This window comes from Peromyscus maniculatus, chromosome 7 (genome assembly GCF_049852395.1).
Source record: "Peromyscus maniculatus bairdii isolate BWxNUB_F1_BW_parent chromosome 7, HU_Pman_BW_mat_3.1, whole genome shotgun sequence".
Lineage (NCBI taxonomy): Eukaryota > Metazoa > Chordata > Mammalia > Rodentia > Cricetidae > Peromyscus > Peromyscus maniculatus.
In genome coordinates this window covers 67,021,452-67,041,352 of record NC_134858.1, presented here as the reverse complement: position 1 = coordinate 67,041,352, position 19,901 = coordinate 67,021,452, and the positions used below count along the sequence as shown (strand labels likewise).

At 49.5% G+C, this 19,901-nt stretch overlaps 1 protein-coding gene across 1 annotated transcript in view; it reads right to left on the bottom strand.

The window, feature by feature from the left end:
• Window positions 1-13,379: 13,379 nt before the first annotated feature.
• The window catches only part of Anxa2 (annexin A2), a 40,653-nt gene continuing 34,131 nt past the window's right edge, over window positions 13,380-19,901 (bottom strand). The window contains exons 8-13 of the mRNA XM_076576593.1: window positions 19,841-19,900; window positions 18,632-18,725; window positions 17,535-17,630; window positions 17,025-17,083; window positions 15,219-15,341; window positions 13,380-13,724 (exon numbers count right to left, since the gene is read on the bottom strand). Coding sequence (XP_076432708.1) covers window positions 13,665-13,724; window positions 15,219-15,341; window positions 17,025-17,083; window positions 17,535-17,630; window positions 18,632-18,725; window positions 19,841-19,900 — 492 coding nt within the window. The 3' untranslated portion in view covers window positions 13,380-13,664. The remainder of the gene's footprint in view (window positions 13,725-15,218; window positions 15,342-17,024; window positions 17,084-17,534; window positions 17,631-18,631; window positions 18,726-19,840; window position 19,901) is intronic.

Genomic DNA, 19,901 nt, shown 5'->3' with positions numbered 1-19,901 from the left:
TTTTTTTTTGAGGCAGGGTCTCAAACTCACTAAGTAGCCAAGGATGACCTTGAACTTCTGATCTTTCTGCCCCCATCTCCTGAGTGCTGGGATCACAGGGCTGGGCCATACTAGAATATGTGGGTGCTACAAGGTTCACTGCGTGAACCCAAGGTTTGGTGCGTGCCAGGCAGACCGTTTACCAACTGAGCTATCCTTCCAGCCCCAGGACTCCTCCCAGACACATAAAATTTTAGATCTCAAAAAGACTTGAAACTATAGCCTTCAAACTTGTCATTTTACAGGTTTTAAAAACGGAACAGTTGCGGGCCAGTGAAATGCCTTAGTGGGTAAAGGCACTTGCTAGCAAGCCTGACGACCCGGGTTCAATCCCCAGAATGCACACAGAGAACAACTCCCATAGGTTGTCTCTGCCTTCCCCACACACACATTCACTGTGGCATGTGTGAACACACATACACACCCAGATTAATTTTTTTAATTTAAAAAATACAGTTGAACATGTGGGTCATGCCTGTAATCCAAGCACTTGGGGGGCTAAGGAGGAGAACTGTGAACTAAATGGTGAGAATCCGTATCGAAGAAAAAATAAGAAATACAAAAAAGGCCAAAGGTGGGTAGGAGCTGAACCAAGGTCAGGAAGAAAAGCCACAAACTGGCCTGCCCTGGTTCTTCCCCCCCGCCCCGCCCCCATCCCCCATGTCCATGAAAGATGAAGGTGAGCGTGCACATGTGGGTACATGCCTGTCTGGGACACCCAGGATGACCTTGAGTGGCACTCCTCAGAAGGCACTGGCCCCTTGCTTATTGAGACGGGGGGGGGGGGGGGGGGGGGGTCCTCTCTGTGGCCTGAAGCTCACTGATTACATCAGCTGGTAGGCCGGCAAGCCCCAGAGATCTGCCTGTCTTTACCTGTCTCCACCTTCCCAGAACTGGGATTACAAGTGTGTGCACCACACCCACATTCTTATTTTTAATTCTGAGGCATAACTCAGATCTTCCAGTTTATGCAATGAATGTCTTACACAGACTCTTTCTTTATAATAATAACCATATTTTTTAAGATAAGAGGAACAGCATTAGAAAACCACTAAGGACCCCCACCCCACCCCCATGCAATGTTGAAGGTAAAGCGTCCTCTCTGGAAATTTCTGGAACTCATTCCATGCCTGTTCATGCCAGCCTCAGTTCTTAACGGAATTACAGAATGTAAAGACCTGATCATGGGAGGTTTGCCCTTAGAACCACAGCAGGCTTTAGAGACTGACTTCATAGTTATTAGGAACAAGTTTAAGTCACTTACGAAAAGTCCACAGACTTTGTTTATAAAATCTGAAGAAAGTCCCTTGATCAGTAAGTAGCCCTCAAATCTTCAGCGGACCAGTGGATGTGGTCATGCTCCACTTCTCCACAAGGTGGCACTCTGCCTTACTGTAAATTCTCTCCTTCTCCAAGCAGAGACAGATGGAATTGTGAACTCTAGAGATGGTTTCACGTGCCTCTGTGCTTAGTGTCCTGATAACACATTTATAACAATCTGATCTACCTCCCAGAACATGAGCACCCTGAAGTTCTGGCAAAAGAGTTGGCAATGTTCTGAGGGAATGTCCAGCCTTGGGACAAAATTAGATGTGAGAGATCGAGCGTGTGTGTGTGTGTGTGTGTGTGTGTGTGTGTGTGTGTGTGTGTGTGTGTGTGTGTGTTGGGGGGGGTTGGTTGGTGTGGGTTTGTATGTATGTGTGTGGGTTTGCAATACGTGCATTTGAGGTCTGTTTTCCTGTGTGAGTACGGGTATGTTAGTGTGTGCACGTTTATGTGTGTTGGTGAGTATTTGCATGTGTGTGCATGTTCTGGTGTGTGAGTTTGCATGTATACGTATGTTCTGTGGTGTGCATTTGTATGTTTATGTATTCTAGTCTCTGTGTGCTGATATATGTGTGTTTACAGTGAACGAGTAAGCAAGAAACAAGGCTTGCATTAAGCCCAGACTTTAAAAGCCTTCCTTGTCAGCCAGGCAGTGGTGGCACATGCCTTTATTCCCAGCACTTGGGAGGCAGAGGCAGGTGGATCTCTGTGAGTACGAGGCCAGCCTGGTCTACAGAGTGAGTTCCAGAACAGGCTCCAAAGCTACAGAGAAACACTGTCTCGAAAAGCAAAAAAAAAAAAAAAAAAAAAAAAAAGCCTTCCTTGTCATACATGAATTCAACAAATCATGGCAAAGGTGATGGCATTGTTCATGTTCCTTTCCCAGGCCCCCAGACAAAGTATCGCCCAGGGTCGGCTTTATTCCGGCTCACGGTTTCAGAGGGCCTCAGTCTGCCAGAGTGGGGAGGCATGGGGATGTTTATGGCTGTGGGAACGTGGCGTGGAGAGATTGACATCGTGGAAAACTGAAAGCAGAGGGAGGGAAGGGAATCTGGGGCCAGGAATCATCTCCAAAGGCCAGCTGCAGAGCCTTACACCCCAACCCCAGCAGATCTCACAGCCTTCAAATTACCACCCCAAACTGGGAGCCAGGAGTCAGTGAAGTGAGCTTGTGAAGGACATTTCAGGTCAAACCCAGATGTTCTCCCAAGCTCAAGGACCCACGGGGAACTTTGAATTCCCTGAGGGCACCGTCCTAAGACATTTGTCTACTTCTTTCCCAGCTCCTTTCCACACCTTAAAACTTTAAAAGTACCTCAATCTGATTTAGTGTGCATGAGTGTTTCCTTTGCACGTGTGTCTGTCACCACATGGAAGCCTGTTGGATCCCCTGAAACTGCAGCTACAGTTGGTTATGAGTCACCATGTGGGTGCTGGGAATTGAACCCGGGTCCTCTGCAAGAGCAGCCAGTGCTCCTAACCTCAGAGCCATCTCTCCAGCCCCTACTCCTTGAATTTTATAACTTTGTTTTGTTTCTTTTCTGAAGCCGGGTCTTCTTATACTGCACAGGCTGGCTGGCCTTGAACTCTTAGGCTCAAGTGACCCTCCTGCCTCAGCCTCTTGAGCAGCTGGGACTGTGGGTAGACATCACACACACACACACACACACACACACACACACACACACACACACACACACACACACCTTGATAGTAAATAGCCTTGAGCTGTAATGGGTTATAGCTAAGGACGTTCCTACCATTTAAAAGCAACAGTCACCCCCACAGTCAGATTTGACTGGTAGGTTTCTTCCTGGCTGATTTCTCAGTGTCTGCTTTGCCTACAGATCAGCCATGGAAGAGGGTCTGCTGAAGGAGAGCAGATAATCATCCTAGACACAGCCACATATCCTAAAATGACATTGTGGTCCTATCTAGTGGTGATCTATAAGATTATATATCACCTAGTGACATTGTACGCTGTCTTGGTTTGTAGCCTCTGTGGTGTTCGCTGTGACAAAACTCATCTAATGTGCATTTCCTTTAACATTCCTGATGTGAGGGTCCGCCGGAGTACAGCTCCGACCTGCTTCCACCTTTCGAAGGGTTCTTGGGTGGAGGAGAGAGGAATGAGGAGATATTAGGTAGAAAGATAGAAAGAGACGATAAGAAAGACAGAATCACAGGACAGTTTCGGGAGGGCCCTGGGTCAATACTCAGCCGCTGCTGCCCGCTGTTCGCCTCTCCCACAGGGGCTCTGCCGGGCTCCTCAAGGTTGAGCATAGCCTCTAGGCCTATCAGTCCAGGGCTCTCACAAGCACCCTGGCTGACTGCACTCTCCTCACCGAGGCTCCTCATGGCAGAAAGCACGCAGACCCCTGCTGCTCATCTGGCTCTGGCTCTCTCCGCATCTACTGCCTGTGACTCAATGATGCCCCGCAGGTCTCAGCCGCTGCTCCCATCCCCTCCCCCCCCCCCCCCCGCATGAATATCATCACACTCAATTAATTCCAAGCATGCTCCCTTAACCCATGGTGTTCCTTCTCTTTATCCTCCATACCTAAGTTCCACGTTCTGGCACCATATGTGGGACCATATGTGGACCAGAGTCCAGCCCTGGCAGACACCCTAACGATTAATCTTTCAAATAATTTTTAGAATTATCTTATTATTTTATGTGTATGAGTGTTTTAGCTTCATGTATACATGTGCACCATGTGCATGCCTGGTACCTCAGGAGGCCAGAAGAGGGTGCTGGAGCCCCTGGATGTGAGCGCTGGGAGTCAAATCCCAGTCCTCTACAAGAACAGCCAGTGCCTCTAACCACCGAGCCGTCTCTAAGCCCAATGATGGTTAATCTTTATTGTTAACTTGATTTGATTTAGAAGCACCATGTAAACCTTTGTTTGGGGATGTCTGCCAGGGATAATCTACATGAAGTTCACTGAAGTTGGTGGCACTCTATGGCACTCTGTTCCCTAGGCTGCGATCTCAAACTGAATATAAAGGAAAAAGTGAGCTGGGCACCAGCATCCATTCTCTCTCTCTCTCTTTCTCTCTCCTCTCCTCTCCTCTCCTCTCCTCCCCCACCCCCATGTGATGTTTCCAGCGGCTTCAAGCTCCTGCCTGTTGGGGAATATTATTTTAAGGTGTGTTACTTTTGTTTATGTTTCATTTGTTTAACTCTGTGAACCTGTGATACCTTGCCTGTCTAAAACACCTGATGGTCTAATACAGAGCTGAACAGTCAATAGTGAAGCAGGAAAGAGAAATAGGTGGGGCTGGCAGGCAGAGAGAATATATAGAAGAAATCTGGAGGAGAAGGAGCCAGAGAAGTGGGAGGACACCAGGGACCAACCACCCAGCTACACAGCCAACCATGGAGTAAGGGTAAGATTTACAGAAGAGAATAGGAAAAGCCCAGAGGTAAAACCTAGATGGGGTTCATTTAGGTTAAGAAAAGCTGGTGAGAAACGAGCCAAACTAAGGCCGAGCATTTATAATTAAGAATAAGCCTCCGTGTGTGATTTATTGGGGAGCTGGGCAGCGGGCCCCCTCGAAAAAGAGCAGAAAACAAACAGCCCCTGCCACCACACCTTCCCACCAACCTGTCTTCTCTTTCACTTTCCTCAGACATTTTGTCACAGCAGGGACGGAAGTAACAAATCCATTAGCCCCGCCATTAAATGATGCATTACTTCACTGTGGTTTCAGAAGCCCAAGAAACTCTCTTGTACCCCAACTTCCCTCTATTTCTTCACATTCCATTGATTAAAGACAATGCTTTCATGCCAAGTTTCAAGATAAGGCCAACCATGTTAACTCGGCTCTGGGAAAAGTGTTCAGGGTGTGTGATGGTTCATTTTAATTATCAACTTGATTCAACCTAGAATCACCCGGGAAGAGAGTCTCAGTGAGAGATAATCTAGATTATGTTAGAGCCTGTGAGTACATCTATGGGAGGGGGGGTAGGCTCAATTACATTAATCAATGTGGGAAGACCCAGCCCACTCTGGGCAGCACTGTTCCCTAGGCAAATAACCTCAAAACAGTGTAAGAATAGAGAAAGCAAGAAAAGAATGAGCAAGCACGCGAGCATGTTTACGTTCATTGCTCTCTGCTCTGAGCTGTGGACATGGTATGGTTAGCTTTCTGAAGTCCCTGACTTGACATCCCCACCATGTTGACCTCTAATTTGGAACTTAAATAAACCCCTCTCTTCCCAAAGTTGCCTTTTGTCTGGGTATTTTATCACAGCAACAGAAATAAAACCAGAACTGGCCAGCCAGCCAAACCAAACCAAACGCAGTGTTCGTAGTTGTAGTTTGGTTTTCTCAGAACCAGGGGCCAAAACCAGGTCCTTATAACCTTAGTTGAGCGATCTACCCCAGAGCCATAATCCCAGCTCCTCCTCTTTGTTGGTTTTTTAGACAGAGTTTCATTGTAGTTCAGGCTAGCCTTGAACTCATTGTTTGGCCCAGGCTGCCCTGGCACTCAGGATTCTCCTGCCTAACCCCCCTGAGTGCTGGGATTTCAGATGTGTGCCACCATGCCAGGCATCTAAGACTTAAACAGCATCCTGATGACCCTGAAAGGAGATCATCCAGGACAGCGGTTGAGGGGACTCACACCCATTCCTGACCATGCCCCAATTTTGCTCAGAACCCAACACAGCTGTCGGAGCCGAAGATTGCCCACACACATGTGTACCACCACCAGGATGCCTATAGAAAGTGGCTGCTGGCTCACTCGCCCCCTCACTCTAGCGTAAGAACTAGGCTAAGCATTCTGATTAGGAATGCATGGCTGGGACCAGCACAAATGCAAAAGAGGGCATTGGAGGGGGAGAGTGTGCTTCTCTCTCCCAGGAAACCTGCTGACTTAGGGGATGCTTCAGTCTTTCTACAGAAATGCTGCCTTCCGTGGACAAAATTCCAGCCACAATCAAGCTAATTGAATGCACAAATGTAATATTTTTTTCCGGGGCACCTCTAACTTAACGCCTGACGAGATGGCGTCTTTCGCATATATTTACAAAAGCTTTTCTTCACGGGGCAACGTCGGTTCAGATTGCTTATAGATGCTGAGATAGCAAGTCACCCTTCTAACGTAATGAGATAAGTCATCTCTATAAACTTGGCTTGCTCAAATGTATGTGAGTAAAAGAAATCAGGCAACAGGCTTTTCTCAATAAAGAGAACCAGCAGCTTGGACTTGATGGCTATGGCATGTTCTGCCTCATTGCTATGAGATGTTTCAAAGTGCTCCCTGCCCTTCCCCGCTTCTCCTCTGTTCCCTTCCCCTTCCCTCCCCTTCCCTCTCTCCTCCCTCTTTCTTGCTTACACCAGAGTTTTCAATTTGGTCATTGGTAGAAAGGGTGTGTGTGTGTGAAAGAAATAAGCTATATATCAAGCCATGGAAAGAAGTCTAGACACTGGAGGATTTAAAGGATTATTGTCCTCAAATCATTTTTCTTGCTAAATGCAGCAAGCTACCTACTTTATAAGCCTGGTCCCGCCCCCCACCCCCCCACCCCCCCCACCCCCCCACCCCCCGCCCCGCCGCTTTAGTTATCGCTACTAATAATCAGCATGCTGGGAACTACACATTCTGATGAAGACTCTTACACGTCATCATGTGCCCATTGCCCAGTGATGAAGAAGCCAAGGGGAAATAGGACCTTCAGGGTCTCCCCATCAGCAGCTGCTGGCTAAGATTTGTCTCTTGCCTTTTATGTATCTTATTTTATTGTCTTATTTCACGTTTAGCCCAGGCTCACCTTGAGCTCTCCATGAAGCTAACAATGATCTTGAACTTCGAGTCCTCCTGCCCAGTGTGCACAGCACTAGGAATCTAAGTGCTGTTACAGATGTGCCCAGTGTACACAGCACTAGGAATCAAGCCCAGGGCTTTGTGAACGCTAGGGCGATCACCCTCCAGTCCATCCCTTGCCTTGTTTTTTGTTGTTGTTGTTTTGTTTTTTGTGGGTTTTGTGTGTGTGTGTGTGTGTGTGTGTGTATGTGTGTGTTGGTTTGGGTTTTTTTTTGTTTTGTTTTTTGTTTTTGTTTGGTTTTTTTTGTTTGTTTGTTTTTTTGCTTTTTAATCTGGAAGCCTAGTTCCCAGAAGCGGAGGGTGGGGGTTCCTAACAGACCATCTCATACATACTTTGGGATTACAGGATAGACCTATCATGTCTGGACACTCAGGTTGTGTGCTGCACAACTTCATGGGTGAATACATGTATGTGGATTTTAACATAAAGAGCACGGTAAGTGGCCAGGCGGCGGTGGCGCACGCCTTTAATCCCAGCACTCGGGAGGCAGAGCCAGGCGGATCTCTGTGAGTTCGAGGCCAGCCTGGGCTACCAAGTGAGTCCCAGGAAAGGCGCAAAGCTACACAGAGAAACCCTGTCTCGAAAAAACCAAAAAAAAAGAGCATGTTAAGTTGTGTAACATGACTGCCCTGGCCCACCTACAGGCCGGGGTGGGGGTGGGGGGTGGGGGAGGAACGCATGTACTTACTCACATGGTCAGAGTACAGCACATTTCCATGGTTACATGCCTCCATGAGATCCGGCTGTAAGGCATTTTCTCAATTAGTGATCAATGGAGAAGGGCCTAGCTCATAGTGGGTGGTCCCTGGGCTGGTGGTCCCTGAGCTGGTGGTCCCTGGGCTGGGTGGTCCCTGGGCTGGTGGTCCCTGGGCTGGGTGGTCGCTGGGCTGGTGGTCCCTGGGCTGGTGGTCCCTGGTCTGGTGGTCCCTGGGCTGGTGGTCCTGGGTTCTCTAAGAAAGCAGACTGAGCCAGCCAGGGGAAGCAAGCCAGTAAGCAGCACTCCTCTCTGGCCTCTCCATCAGCTCCTGCCTCCAGGATCCTGCCCTGTTTGAGTTCCTGTCCTGACTTCCTTTGGCGATGAACAGCAACGTAGAAGTAAGTGTAAGCCAAATAGACCCTTTCCCCACCGACTTGCTTTTGGGTCCTTGTGTTATGTCACAGCGGTAGAACTGACACCACCTGACATCTTTCCCCATTTCTTTGCAAAATGAAATTGTTTGAGAGAGTATGCCAATCTCCAGACAGTGGCTTTTGCTTCAAGAGATGCTTTGGGCACGCTGACTGAGGAGAACAGGCTAGAATCCGGAAGAAATGGAGACAGAACTCCAACAGCCTTAACTGTGGATTTTGGGAGACACCAGACAACCACGGCTCACAACAGAAGGAAGCAAGCAGGTTTCCACCAGTTCTCGGGCACCCTTCCTAGTCAGTCTGCCTTTTGGAGTTTCCCTCACACCTGCAGGAGGGGCAGGGCCAGCAGACTAGAGGCCATGGTGTTCAGGTCCCTCTGAGTCTGGCCTTCCCTTCGTCCTGCTGCCTCCCACCCCCACCCCCACCCCCACCCCCACCCCCACCCCCACCCCCTCGCAGCCTGAAGCTCATTTTCTGGAGAGAGTAGAGCGGGCGGGCGAGTGAGCAAGCTGAACACTTGGAAGGAAACACTGTCGTGGCAGCCTCTGCCCGGCCCTCTCAGTTCAGCACAATAATTTGGGGTTAAAGAGAGAGGTCCCACTTCTTATGCATTTCCTTGAACTCTGCCCCTAAGCACACGGAGGAGTGGATTTGGGGATTCTGGGCTCTGATCCTAATGTGCTGGGAGATTATTTGGTCAAACAGCTTAGGTTTGTGTAACCTGTCATTGGTAAGATATCTTAGTGGCCTTAGAGGTGCTTTATGGGCCCCTCATGCCCCGGGAGCCACACTCCATCTGAATTTCCATCTCAAGTGTGCCCAGGGGTCATGGTAGCAAGCCAATCAGCTCACAGACCCGTTTGGTTTGCTCAACATAGTTCCAGCTGCCGTCACTGCTTTAATTGAATTCCCGGAGCAGAGCAGGTGGCGTCCATATTTCCAGACTCCCCGCTTCTGTCCACGGCTCATCTCACACACCCGTTCTGAGCCTGCAGACTATCTGGCACACAACCTTTGGCAGACAGGTGTCTTCTGGAAGGAAAGTACAGTAGGGGTTTGGGGGGGGGCACCTTCTGTTTGGAGACAGTACTGATATAAGCTGCTTTCAACGGGACCCTGGGCCAGCAGCCTATGCCCAGGGTGCCCCCACATGTGTGAGCACGGGTGGAAATATAAAAACACACATGCTTATCTTACACAGTCCATTCATGAAAGGACCTGCCAGAGACCACCGACTCTAGGGAAGGCTGCTAGCTGGCCAGACAGCGGAGCGGGGGTGGGGAGAAGAACACACTGAATCCTCCTGGTTGTATAGCTAGCTATTGTGTTACCAAAGCGAAATCTAAATAAACCCTTACTTTCTTTGCTCTTAGTGAACTAAAAAAAAAATCATAGATTTGGGCTGGTAGGATTGTAAACTAATCCAGAGTCACCGTGGAAGTCAGTGAGGTCCTCAAAAATATTAACAACAGATCTTCCACGTGCCCTGCCCTACCACTCCAAGCTGTTCACCCCAAATACTCCGAGTCAGTGTATTCCAGAGATCCTTGCACATCAGCGTTGACTCCAGCACTAGTCACATGAGGAAACTATGGCAATAACCCAGGTGTCCAGATATAGGAGAATGGATAAGGGAATGTGGTTTACATACACAGTGACTTGTTTTCCCCGGCCATAAAAAGAGAGCAAAGTCATGCCATTTGCAGGAAAATAAATGCAAGAGGAGATGACCATGTTAAGTGAACCAAGCCAGTCTGAGAAAAGACAAATGCCATTTGTTTTTTCATATTGATGGTTGTCTCTCATTTGTGGCTCCTAGATGTTAGACATTCGCCAAAAACCATGTGTGCATCTATTAAATGAGAGTAGGTGTGAAACTGTCGGGGGAGGAAGGGGGTCAGGAAGGGGGAGGGAGGAAGACAGGTGGGATGTAGGAGGCATGAGAAGGATACCTACATACAATGTATTCGTGTGAAAGCTTCAAAATAAATTTTAGAAAGCCATCAATGCTGAAGGCCATACGGCTAGACAATACATCATTTGCCTCCCCCCGGCCTTGCGTAGAGAGCTGGTCTGACTATGAAAACAATTACCTAGGTTATTTTCTGGGGACTCTCGGGCCACTCTCGCTGAAAACATTGATCTCTCCCCGAGACCTGCAGAGGTCCCATAGGTGACAGGAACACATGAGAAAGGCTTCTGACATCTGTCTTCACATTTGTCCGTCTCCTCTGTGGCCTTAACCTTTGGGCTGTAGACACCCACAAGCCTCCATGAAGGAGAGCACAAAGCCATGACAGACGCACAGAGAGGAAGCATAAAGGAATTATGGAGAGAAGTCGGTGGGCAGGTAGCTCAGTGGTCAGCGGTAGAGTATTTGCTTAGCATGCATGGAGACCTAGGTGTGACCCCCCCAGTAGGGGGGTATGTGGTTGGTTTTAAATGTCGACTTGCCACCACTTGGACTCAGCTGAGTAGAAACATCAATGTAGAAACCATCTGGAACAGGTTGACCTATTAGAATCTGGGGGGGGGGTCTCTTGATTGCTTTAATTAATGTGAGAAGGTCCACGTGTGGGCAGCACCTTCTGGTAGCAACCCAGACCAAAAAGGAGATGGGAAAAGGAAGGTCATCAGCTCTTGACTGCTTGGCCTTTCTAGACAAAGTTCGTTTACCCCATGCTTCTGCTGCTGCTGGTGGTGGTGATGATGATGATAGTGATGCTGATGCTGTGATCCCTTCACTGACACTAGAGCCAGATGGTGGTGATGATGATGATGATGATGATGATGATGATGATGCCTTCACTGACACTAAAGCCAGCTTTTCTAGACTTCCAGCTGATGACCAGCAGCTCTCCAGGAACCCTCCAGGCCTCTAGTGCCATATTGAATCTGCCAAGGCACCCAGTCCCATAGACTGAACAACTACCAGGTTTGGGATCTTTCAGGTGTGAGACGTCTGTGGGACCATTTAGACTCTGTTGCATAAGCTGATTTAGTAAGTCTTTAAATTTATTTATTTTTAAATATAAATTAATTCTGTCGGTTCTGTCCCTCTAGAGGACCGACCCTGACTGATACTGGGGAAGGTCTAGACATGAATAGTCAATATTCCCCTCTCTCTGTAACTCCTTTCCCCTGGAACTGAGCCGGCACAGGCTCTCACTCTTCCATTCTTTGGTCAACTGAATAGAGCTTGCTCTTCTGCCTCCTGGTCTCTGTCACTGACTTTATCAAGTGGCAGCAGAAGTGAACCATTTATTGGGTTGCAGCTGGACTTTTACCAGTTGTATGAATGGCCTGTCCATCAATGGATGAGCTACTGGAATCTGTGTGGAGGGCCTCCTCCTCGCTGTAAAACCTCATCGGGGACTTTAGGGCCCAGATCACATGTTCCCTTCCCGCTGCCATCTACCTCAGTCCTTCCTAGAAAGAAGTTGTCTTCCTCCCCATACTCCCGATCTGCTCTGGCGCGCGCCTAGCCCTGCTGGATAAGCACACTTGCTGAAGCCTGACTTCCTGGCAGGCAGGTTCTTAAGGTCGTGATTGAGTGCAATTTATTTTTGTAAGTCTAGCGACTTCCAGAGATATTTGCAACATTGGCTACAGACTCCAGGCTGGGGATTCAGCTCTGTAGGAGAGTGCCTGCTAGCATATAGGAAGACCTGGGTTCAATCCCCAGCCTTGCATACATCGGGCATGGTGGCACAGGCCTGTAATCCCAGCACGCGGGAATTGGAGGCAGAGAGTCATCCTCAGCAGCAGAGTGAGTTTGGGGCCACATGAGGCTTCCTGAATTACTAGAGACTCTATAAAATAAATAAACAAACAAACAATGAAAGGGACTGGAGAGATGGCTCAGAGGTTGAGAGCACATGCTGCTTTTGCTGAAGACCTGAGTTCAGTTCCTAGCACCTCCACCAGGTGGCTCCCAACTGCCTGTAACTCCAGCTCCAGGGGATGCCTTCTCCTGGCCTCTTCAGGCACCTGCACTCACATGCACATACATCCACACAGGCGCACGCGCACGCACGCGCGCGCGCGCGCACGCACACACACACACACACACACACACAATTAAACATAAAAATAAGTTCCTTAAAAGTAGCAAAAAAACAAACAAACCCACCACAACAGCCAAAGAAAACCCAGACTATCCCACCCCATCTCAGACTTCTTCCCAGTTTGTGGCCAGAACCTCAGATACTGGCTTCCATCTGCTTCACTGGGACCTTGCCCCCCCGGCCCCCTCACCTATAGACATGTGGAGTAACCCCAAAGGAGCTTCCATTAGAGTACCAATGTTCTATTTCCACCAGAAGTGAGAACTGAGCTTTTGAAATATGGACAGCGTGCCTGAATTGGTAATCGACTCTTTATTGTGGTGCTAAGAATCAAACCCAGGGCTCCTGCACACCTGTGTTGTAGGACACTGTCTTCCAAACATGGCTGGACCTTCGTCCACTTGAACTCTCAGCAGCTGTGATGCCCCGCTCAGTAACAGGCCACGGTGAAGCAGGGAGAGGCTTGTGACCCCTCCCCCTCCTCCAGGATGTACGCATTAGTGTGTTGCCAGGTTAGTGTGGGGAGAAGTGTATCGCCCACCCTGCCCCCATGTGAGGATATATAAGACAAATAATTGTGCTGGGAGGGACATTTTCTTCACTGATGAATCCACTGTTCAGTTGCCCATGCCCCTGTCAGTGACCCCTGACCCGTGCTCTCTTGAGAACTAGGGTTCAGCTCTGGTTCACCAAGTGAGCCTGGGATGGAATCATTCCGTTCATGGTGTGTCGTCAGTGTTTATCTGTGTGAATAAAATGTTTGCTGTCCCCAAGGAAAAGGACTCACAGAACCAGGTGGGTGCTAGAGTCCTTGCCTAAGAGCTTGATTTTGAACTGAGTGTGATTTAAGTTCACCCGTCATTTTAAAAGCCGCGTCTGTATAGTGACTACCAGAGGAGGGAGCTCAGTTCTAGAACGTTCTTCCTCTAGGGGCAGCCTCCCTGGGTGAACAATCAAATCCCAAGGAAGCGACGGCCACGGCGTTCTTGTTTCTAAAGTAAAAATGGTTTATTCACGCCACAGTACATAAGAGGTGACGTGTCTCGCATCACAAACGGTACAGCCAACTCCCCGGAATGTTCCTGTCTTTGGCATAAGGGAGAGCATGAGGGGAAAGCCAGGCTATGCTAAGGCAGCTAAGATGGGGAGAGGGTCTCTATGGTCATCTTCACAGGGAGGAGCTCCGGGTCCATTAACGATTCTCTGGATCATTAGGTCGGGGGGGCACAGGCAGCGCCACTTCTGCGTGATCCACCATGCCGAACCCTTCAGTCATCTCCACCGCACAGGTACAGCAGTGCCTTCTGGTAGTCACCCTTGGTGTCTTGCTACAAGGGGCCAGAAAGAGAAAAGAATGGTCGTGTCAGAAAAAGAGAACGGACTCCACGGCAGCCTGCCACACCTTGGCGTGCCATGGTGATGTTGCAGGCCTGCACAGTGTGCCAAGGCCCTGGTCCTCCAGAGGACGGGCAGTGGGAAATGGCACTTGGAGTCCTACCATGACTACAAGGGTGGAGGATGTACCCCACACTCTGGTTCCTGTGGGGAGTCCTCCGCATCCCCCCCTTTTCTCCTGCACCCTCACCCTTCTGCAGAGGATGGGGTGGAGCCCCAGCGGCTGCTCTTCGGTCACATGAAAATGACTAGTGAAGTGAAGGAATAATTTCTAAGAGTCTAACTGTCCCCGGCTTTAACCTAAGAAGCCTGGACACACTGACTCTCTCTACAGTTGTCCCTGGTGACCATAGATAATGACAGGTATGGAAATGTCAGGATCTTTTAGAAAGGGGAACTGGCAGACTGCCCTGGTAGTGCATGTCCATAAGCTTAGTGACCTGGGAGAAGGAGGCAGGAGGATCACAAGTTCAAGGCCAGCTCAGACATCTTAGTAAGAACTCTTCTCAAAGTGAAAAAGGATGGAGATAGTTTAATCTGTAAGGTGCTTTCCACACAAGCTTGAGGGCCTGAGTTCAATCCCCCATCTTAAAAAGCCAGGGCTGGTGATGCACACTGGAATCCCAGCACTGGGGAGCAGAGACGGGAGGATCTCTGGGGTTCACTAGCCAGCCAGCCTCATTCAGTCAGTGAGCCCCAAGTCTCAGTGAGAAACCCTGTCTCAACAAACAAGGTGGACAGTCCCTGAGAAAATGTACCAGAGGTTGACCACTGACCTTCACACGCCCCTGCACACCCAAACCCACACCCACACAGACACACATATCAAAAATATATTTTTTAATTAAAAAGCTGGGGATGCTAGCTCAGTAGTGGAGTGTTTGCTTAGCATATGCAAGGCCTAAGCTCCATCCCATAATAAATCCTGTGGGAGCTAAGCACAGTGGGAACATGAGAACTCTGCCATCCTTCCAAAATGCACAGCCACTAGGCTGAAAGGGGTGAGAGCCGTGAGTGACACCCTCCTAGGTCTTCCCGAGGATCTTCGAGAAGCAGCAGTATCACAGAGTACAAAATGTCTTTGGACTTCAAAGTCTCTTAGATTGTCCCTGAGTCTTGTCGGATCGGCACCATCAACACCAATGACCGCTGTATGGTGACACGAGAGGAATGTATAATCCTGCTCTGAACCTTAGAGTCCATGACAAATCATGAAGCTTGCCCTCAAGTATTAACCCCTGATACATGGTGCCTCGCATCTATTGTCAACAAAATGAGAAAACAGAGAGGTCATCACCACTCTGCCACTGCTCTCTCTGGCTACCTCCACGTCCCCCCATCCCTCCACCCCCCCACCCCCCCCACCCCCACGCACATACACACACAGATCATGTCTGGCAGAGCCAGCCCAGTGCCACAGGCTTTACCTGGATGTAGTAGTACAGGGACTTGCCATATTTCCTCTTGAATTCAGATCTGATCTTCAACATGTCCACTTCACTGCGGGAGACCATGATCCTAATCAGGACCTTGTCACGAGTCCCCTTGCCCTGGAAGTCAAATTGATCATTTAAGTTAAGTTCCTTGGCAATGTTACCATTATAAAAAATATAGACCACATTTTTCTGGCACTTATGTGGTTGGTTTTTTTTTTAATTGATTTCTATTTTTAAGTGTGTGTGTGTGTGTGTGTGTGTGTGTGTGTGTGTGTGTGTGTGTAAGGGTTTCCTCTGGAGGCCAGGAAAGAGTACAAGATCCCTGGAGCTGGAGTTCTAGATGGTTGTGATCTGTCCAACAGTCACAGCTGGGTCAAACCCAGCCCCTCTACAAGAGCAGCAGGTACCCTTAACGACTGCGCCATCACTTACATGGTTCAGTCTCACTTTTATGGTTCCTGGTACTGTTGCTGTACAAGACTAAAATCACAATAGTGAAACTATTCCCTTGACAAAGACGAGCATCTTGGATTGCCAAGCACATTTGAATTTTTAAAGATCTATTTTACATTTTCTAAGTATGGGGAAGCACATATGTGTACATGTAGGTGCACACAGAGGCCAGAAGAGGGCGTCAGATCCCCTGTAGTTGGAGTTTCAGGAGCCTAGGAATGGCTCCAGATAGACGCTAGGAACTAAATTCAGGTCCTCTGCGGGAGCAATATGTGCTCTTAACTGCTGGACCATCTCTCCAGCCAGCGCAGAAGTCAGCTCTGCAAGTTTGCACATGCACCAAAGGGCTGCCAACACTTAAGGATGCAGAGAGGAAGGGCCAGCATGCTGTCTTCACGGCCCTATGTGAATGCATGGAATAGCCTGCACCGAGGAAACTGTTATCTGTGACCAAAACAACAAAACCAAACAAACGAAAAACCAGGAGAGCTGGCAGGGCGGCGGCATGGACAAGGAGGGTGCTCCAGAGAGGAAAAGCAAAGGCCTGGAGAGCAGCGCACTCAAGGCCGGACGAGGGCGTGAGAAACAGGCTGCTCTGGGTCAGTCGTGCAGGAAGAACCCACAGCTCTGCATCTGCTCTGTGACTGCATGCCAGTGGAGGTGCCGGGAGCTCCCGCTTCCTTTCTCATCCAGGAGATAAAAACGGAAGCCCGGCAGGGTTTCCTGCAAGCCCCCGCAGGGTTTCCTGCCAGGACTTAAGGGAGGGAACTGAAAAGCTAACGCATAGTCATAGTCGCATAGTACCTGCGGATGGTCTCTGGCATCCTGTTTGTTTTTACCCTGGGGATAACAGGAGGCGGTCACTGAAACCCCAGCAGGACTCAGACACCATTGCCACCTAACCTTTCCCACCAGTGACACATACTTCTGGAGCTGCGTCACACATACTTAAACAGCTGGGAGAAGGTGGATTGGTGCTTTCGCACCTGCCAAATACGATCTCAGTTAGCTAGCATGCTCCTGCCAGATACGGGGGGGGGGGGGGGGGGGGGGAACCCTTCCTCTAAACCAGTGGTCTCAACTCTTGGGGTTCATGTATCACATACCCTGCATATCAGATGTTTACATTACAATTCATAATAGTAGCAACATTGCAGTTATGAAGTAGCAGCAGAAATATTTTGTGGTTGAGGACTCACCACACCCTGAGGAACTGTATTAAAGGGTCACAGCATTAGAAAGGTTGAGAACCGCCGCTCTAAACACTAGTCAAGAAGATTCAGTTTGAGCGGAAACAGAAGAGGAACCTAGTGGAAATGGGGCCTCTGGGCCAGCCGTCCTTACCTTCATGGAGTCATAGAGCCGGTCAGCAAAGTACAGAGGTTTGTTCTGTATGCACTGGACTGTGGAGAGAAGAGGCAGGGTCAGGGTAAGTGGGTCTGCTTGCCTCCCTTGCAATGAGGGAGAGGATGGCCTGGCTCCGAGACACTGACCAGAATGGGCCTGTCACATGGATGCAGAATGTAGAAAACTCGGAATCCTGTGCCCACTAAGTCCCACCCACCGTGGTATTTTCAATAATGAGATGCGGAGGTCAGTGATGAGCCAGTGTGTACAGTGAGCTTCCCCGCCACAGATCTCTCTTCTCCCCTGACTCAGTCCTCCCTGGCCACTCTCGGCTCTGCTGACTTAAAAGCCTGTCTGCAGTTCCACATTTAAATCTACAGTCAATCCTAACACTCTCCAAGACGTGCAGAAAAGCCCCCACACCGCCCAAGTCCCCTTGAATTAAGAAGATGGTCCTTCATTCCTCCCGTTTCCGTCCTCCAGGGAGGAAAGGCCACGCTTGCTTACCCAGGTTCAGGAAGGCATTTTCCAGGTCTCCTTTGACCTCCTTCTTGATGCTTTCCAGCATGTCGTAAGGGCTGTAGTTCTTGTACCTTTCGAACACTGAAAAAAGGCAACAAGTCGTATCGGAAGTGTTAGTCAAAACTGCACTGATGACCTACATAATTATACCCCACGATCAACAACAGCAGCAAGACAGACACAAAAAACACAACACACACACACAAAACAAAACAAAAACAACCCCCACCCCCACTCCACCCCCCAAAAAACAAAACCTGAAGTGAAGGTGATCACAGGTGCCATGGCTGGGGTGGAGGTCACTCTGGTGGACCAGAGCCGAACTTCCCCTGTCTTGCTAGGGGACCCAGGTCTAGCTCCTGCCCCCTAATGGCTCTGCCTAGGCCACAGAACGTGATCACCTCCCTTTTCTCTGCCTGGAAGCCATCTATCTAGATGTCGTGAGAAGCGGGACAGCTGGTCATGTCCTCCACTTCAATAAACACAGCAAGAGCAAAGGCTCCTCCAGTAAGAAGGGGAGCAAGGAAGGACTGGGGGAAGGCTGGGCGGACATCATGCTTGTCTCAAGCATGAGGACCTGTGTTAACCCCTGCAGCCCATGTTTTTAAAGAAAAATCCAAGCATAGTAGTGTGTGCTTGAGATGCCAGTGCTGGGAAGCCTGAAGCAGGAGGATGGGGTGTGGGGTGGGGTGAGTCTCCGGCCAGCCTGCCTAGCCTCGCTGTTGAACTCCAATGAACTAAAAAACAAAACCAAACAGGGAGAATGGTTCCTCGGGTGTGATACCTGAGGTTTACCTCGGGCTCCCACATGTGCACCCATATGAAAATAAACTCGCATGTGCACACACACACAGGATAAAACAAGGTAATACATCAAATATTGAACATATTTGGGGACAGAGGGTCCAGAATGAGAAAGGAGACCAAATGATTTGATTTAAAAAAAAAAAAAAAAACAAAAAAAACTGGGAGAGCCAGGTGGAGAATGAGCCTTGTTCTGGGAGCTCTAAGCCTCAGCGGAGCCTGCACCTCTGCCATCCAAGAGCCCCCTGGCACCGAGGTCTCCCTGGCACAGCACCCACCTTTCTGCAGGTGGCACACACTGCGCTCGGTCATGATGCTGATCCACTTGGGAACGTCGGTCCCTTTCCGTTTCACCCCGGCATCATAGAGATCCTAGGAGAGAGGCCGGCAACCGGGAAACGTCAGCCACAGGGCCCCAAGCAAGTGTCACTCAAAAGCCCATCCCAGGTGACAAGTGAGCACGGAAGCCCACACCGCGGGTGTGACCCCCCCTCGGTACCGCTCAGAACAGGTGAGCTCAAGTTTTTGGCTTCTCGGGACCACACTGAGCTATCTCCCTAGACCACAAAGCCCACTTCTAGCACTTAGTAAAAACCTTCCTCTCATCCAAGAAGTGCTCTGCAGACGATGTAGGATTTTCAAACTGAGGCACCTGGTTTTGTCTGCAGCTTTCATGACATGCCTTGAGATAACCCAACTGCTGGCCCTTTACGTGAGGCACACCTAGTTCACAGCCGTCTAAACCAGTTTTACGAGGAAGTGGCAAGCCTCTGTCACCCTCCCCTGTCCCCACTGAGCGGAGCAGGGAGACCTCCTATCCTGCTTGGACCTACTCCATCCATTCCACCTTCCCCACCAGCTACTGCCAGGACCAAGCACGTCCATGCAGCCCAAGCCTGAAGGAGCCCATGGGAGCTGGGTACAGATCTGGTCATCAACAGCAGCATTACAAGTGTTGTTTCCAGGAAGTAGGCGCAAGCCTCATATTTCTCAGATGGGTTGAGGCTTAAAAAGGGCCACTACTCCCTTGTAAGGGACATTACTTAGTTCTGCCCCTCCCACAGCTGTGGGCTGGACTCACGGACTCACTTCTAATGATCAGAGTACGACAAGAGTGCCAGTATGTGACACTTGGGACCGGGCCATAAAAGCACGAGGGCTTCCGGCTCCCTCTTGAATCACTCACTCGTGGGAAGCCAGCCGCCATGTCGACAGGACATTCAAGCAGCTACATAGGGAAGATCCCTTTGACCCCAGTCACACTCTCGGTAATTGTAGCCCTGACAACATCTTGTCTACAACCTCACGAGAGACCTGGAGCCAGAAACATCTGGCCAATCTGGTCCCCATGCCTGACCCAGAGAACCTGAGAGATAACAAATATCAGTTTGGGGGTATTCATGGTACATAAATACATGGTTATGTGGGATACAACCCCTCCAAAAGCATAGGCCATATAAACTTCAGTCAAGAAGCTTGGCACATACCCGGGCATCCTGGTCAATCAGTTCATAGTCAATGACAGAACCATCCTCCGCTCTTCTGCCC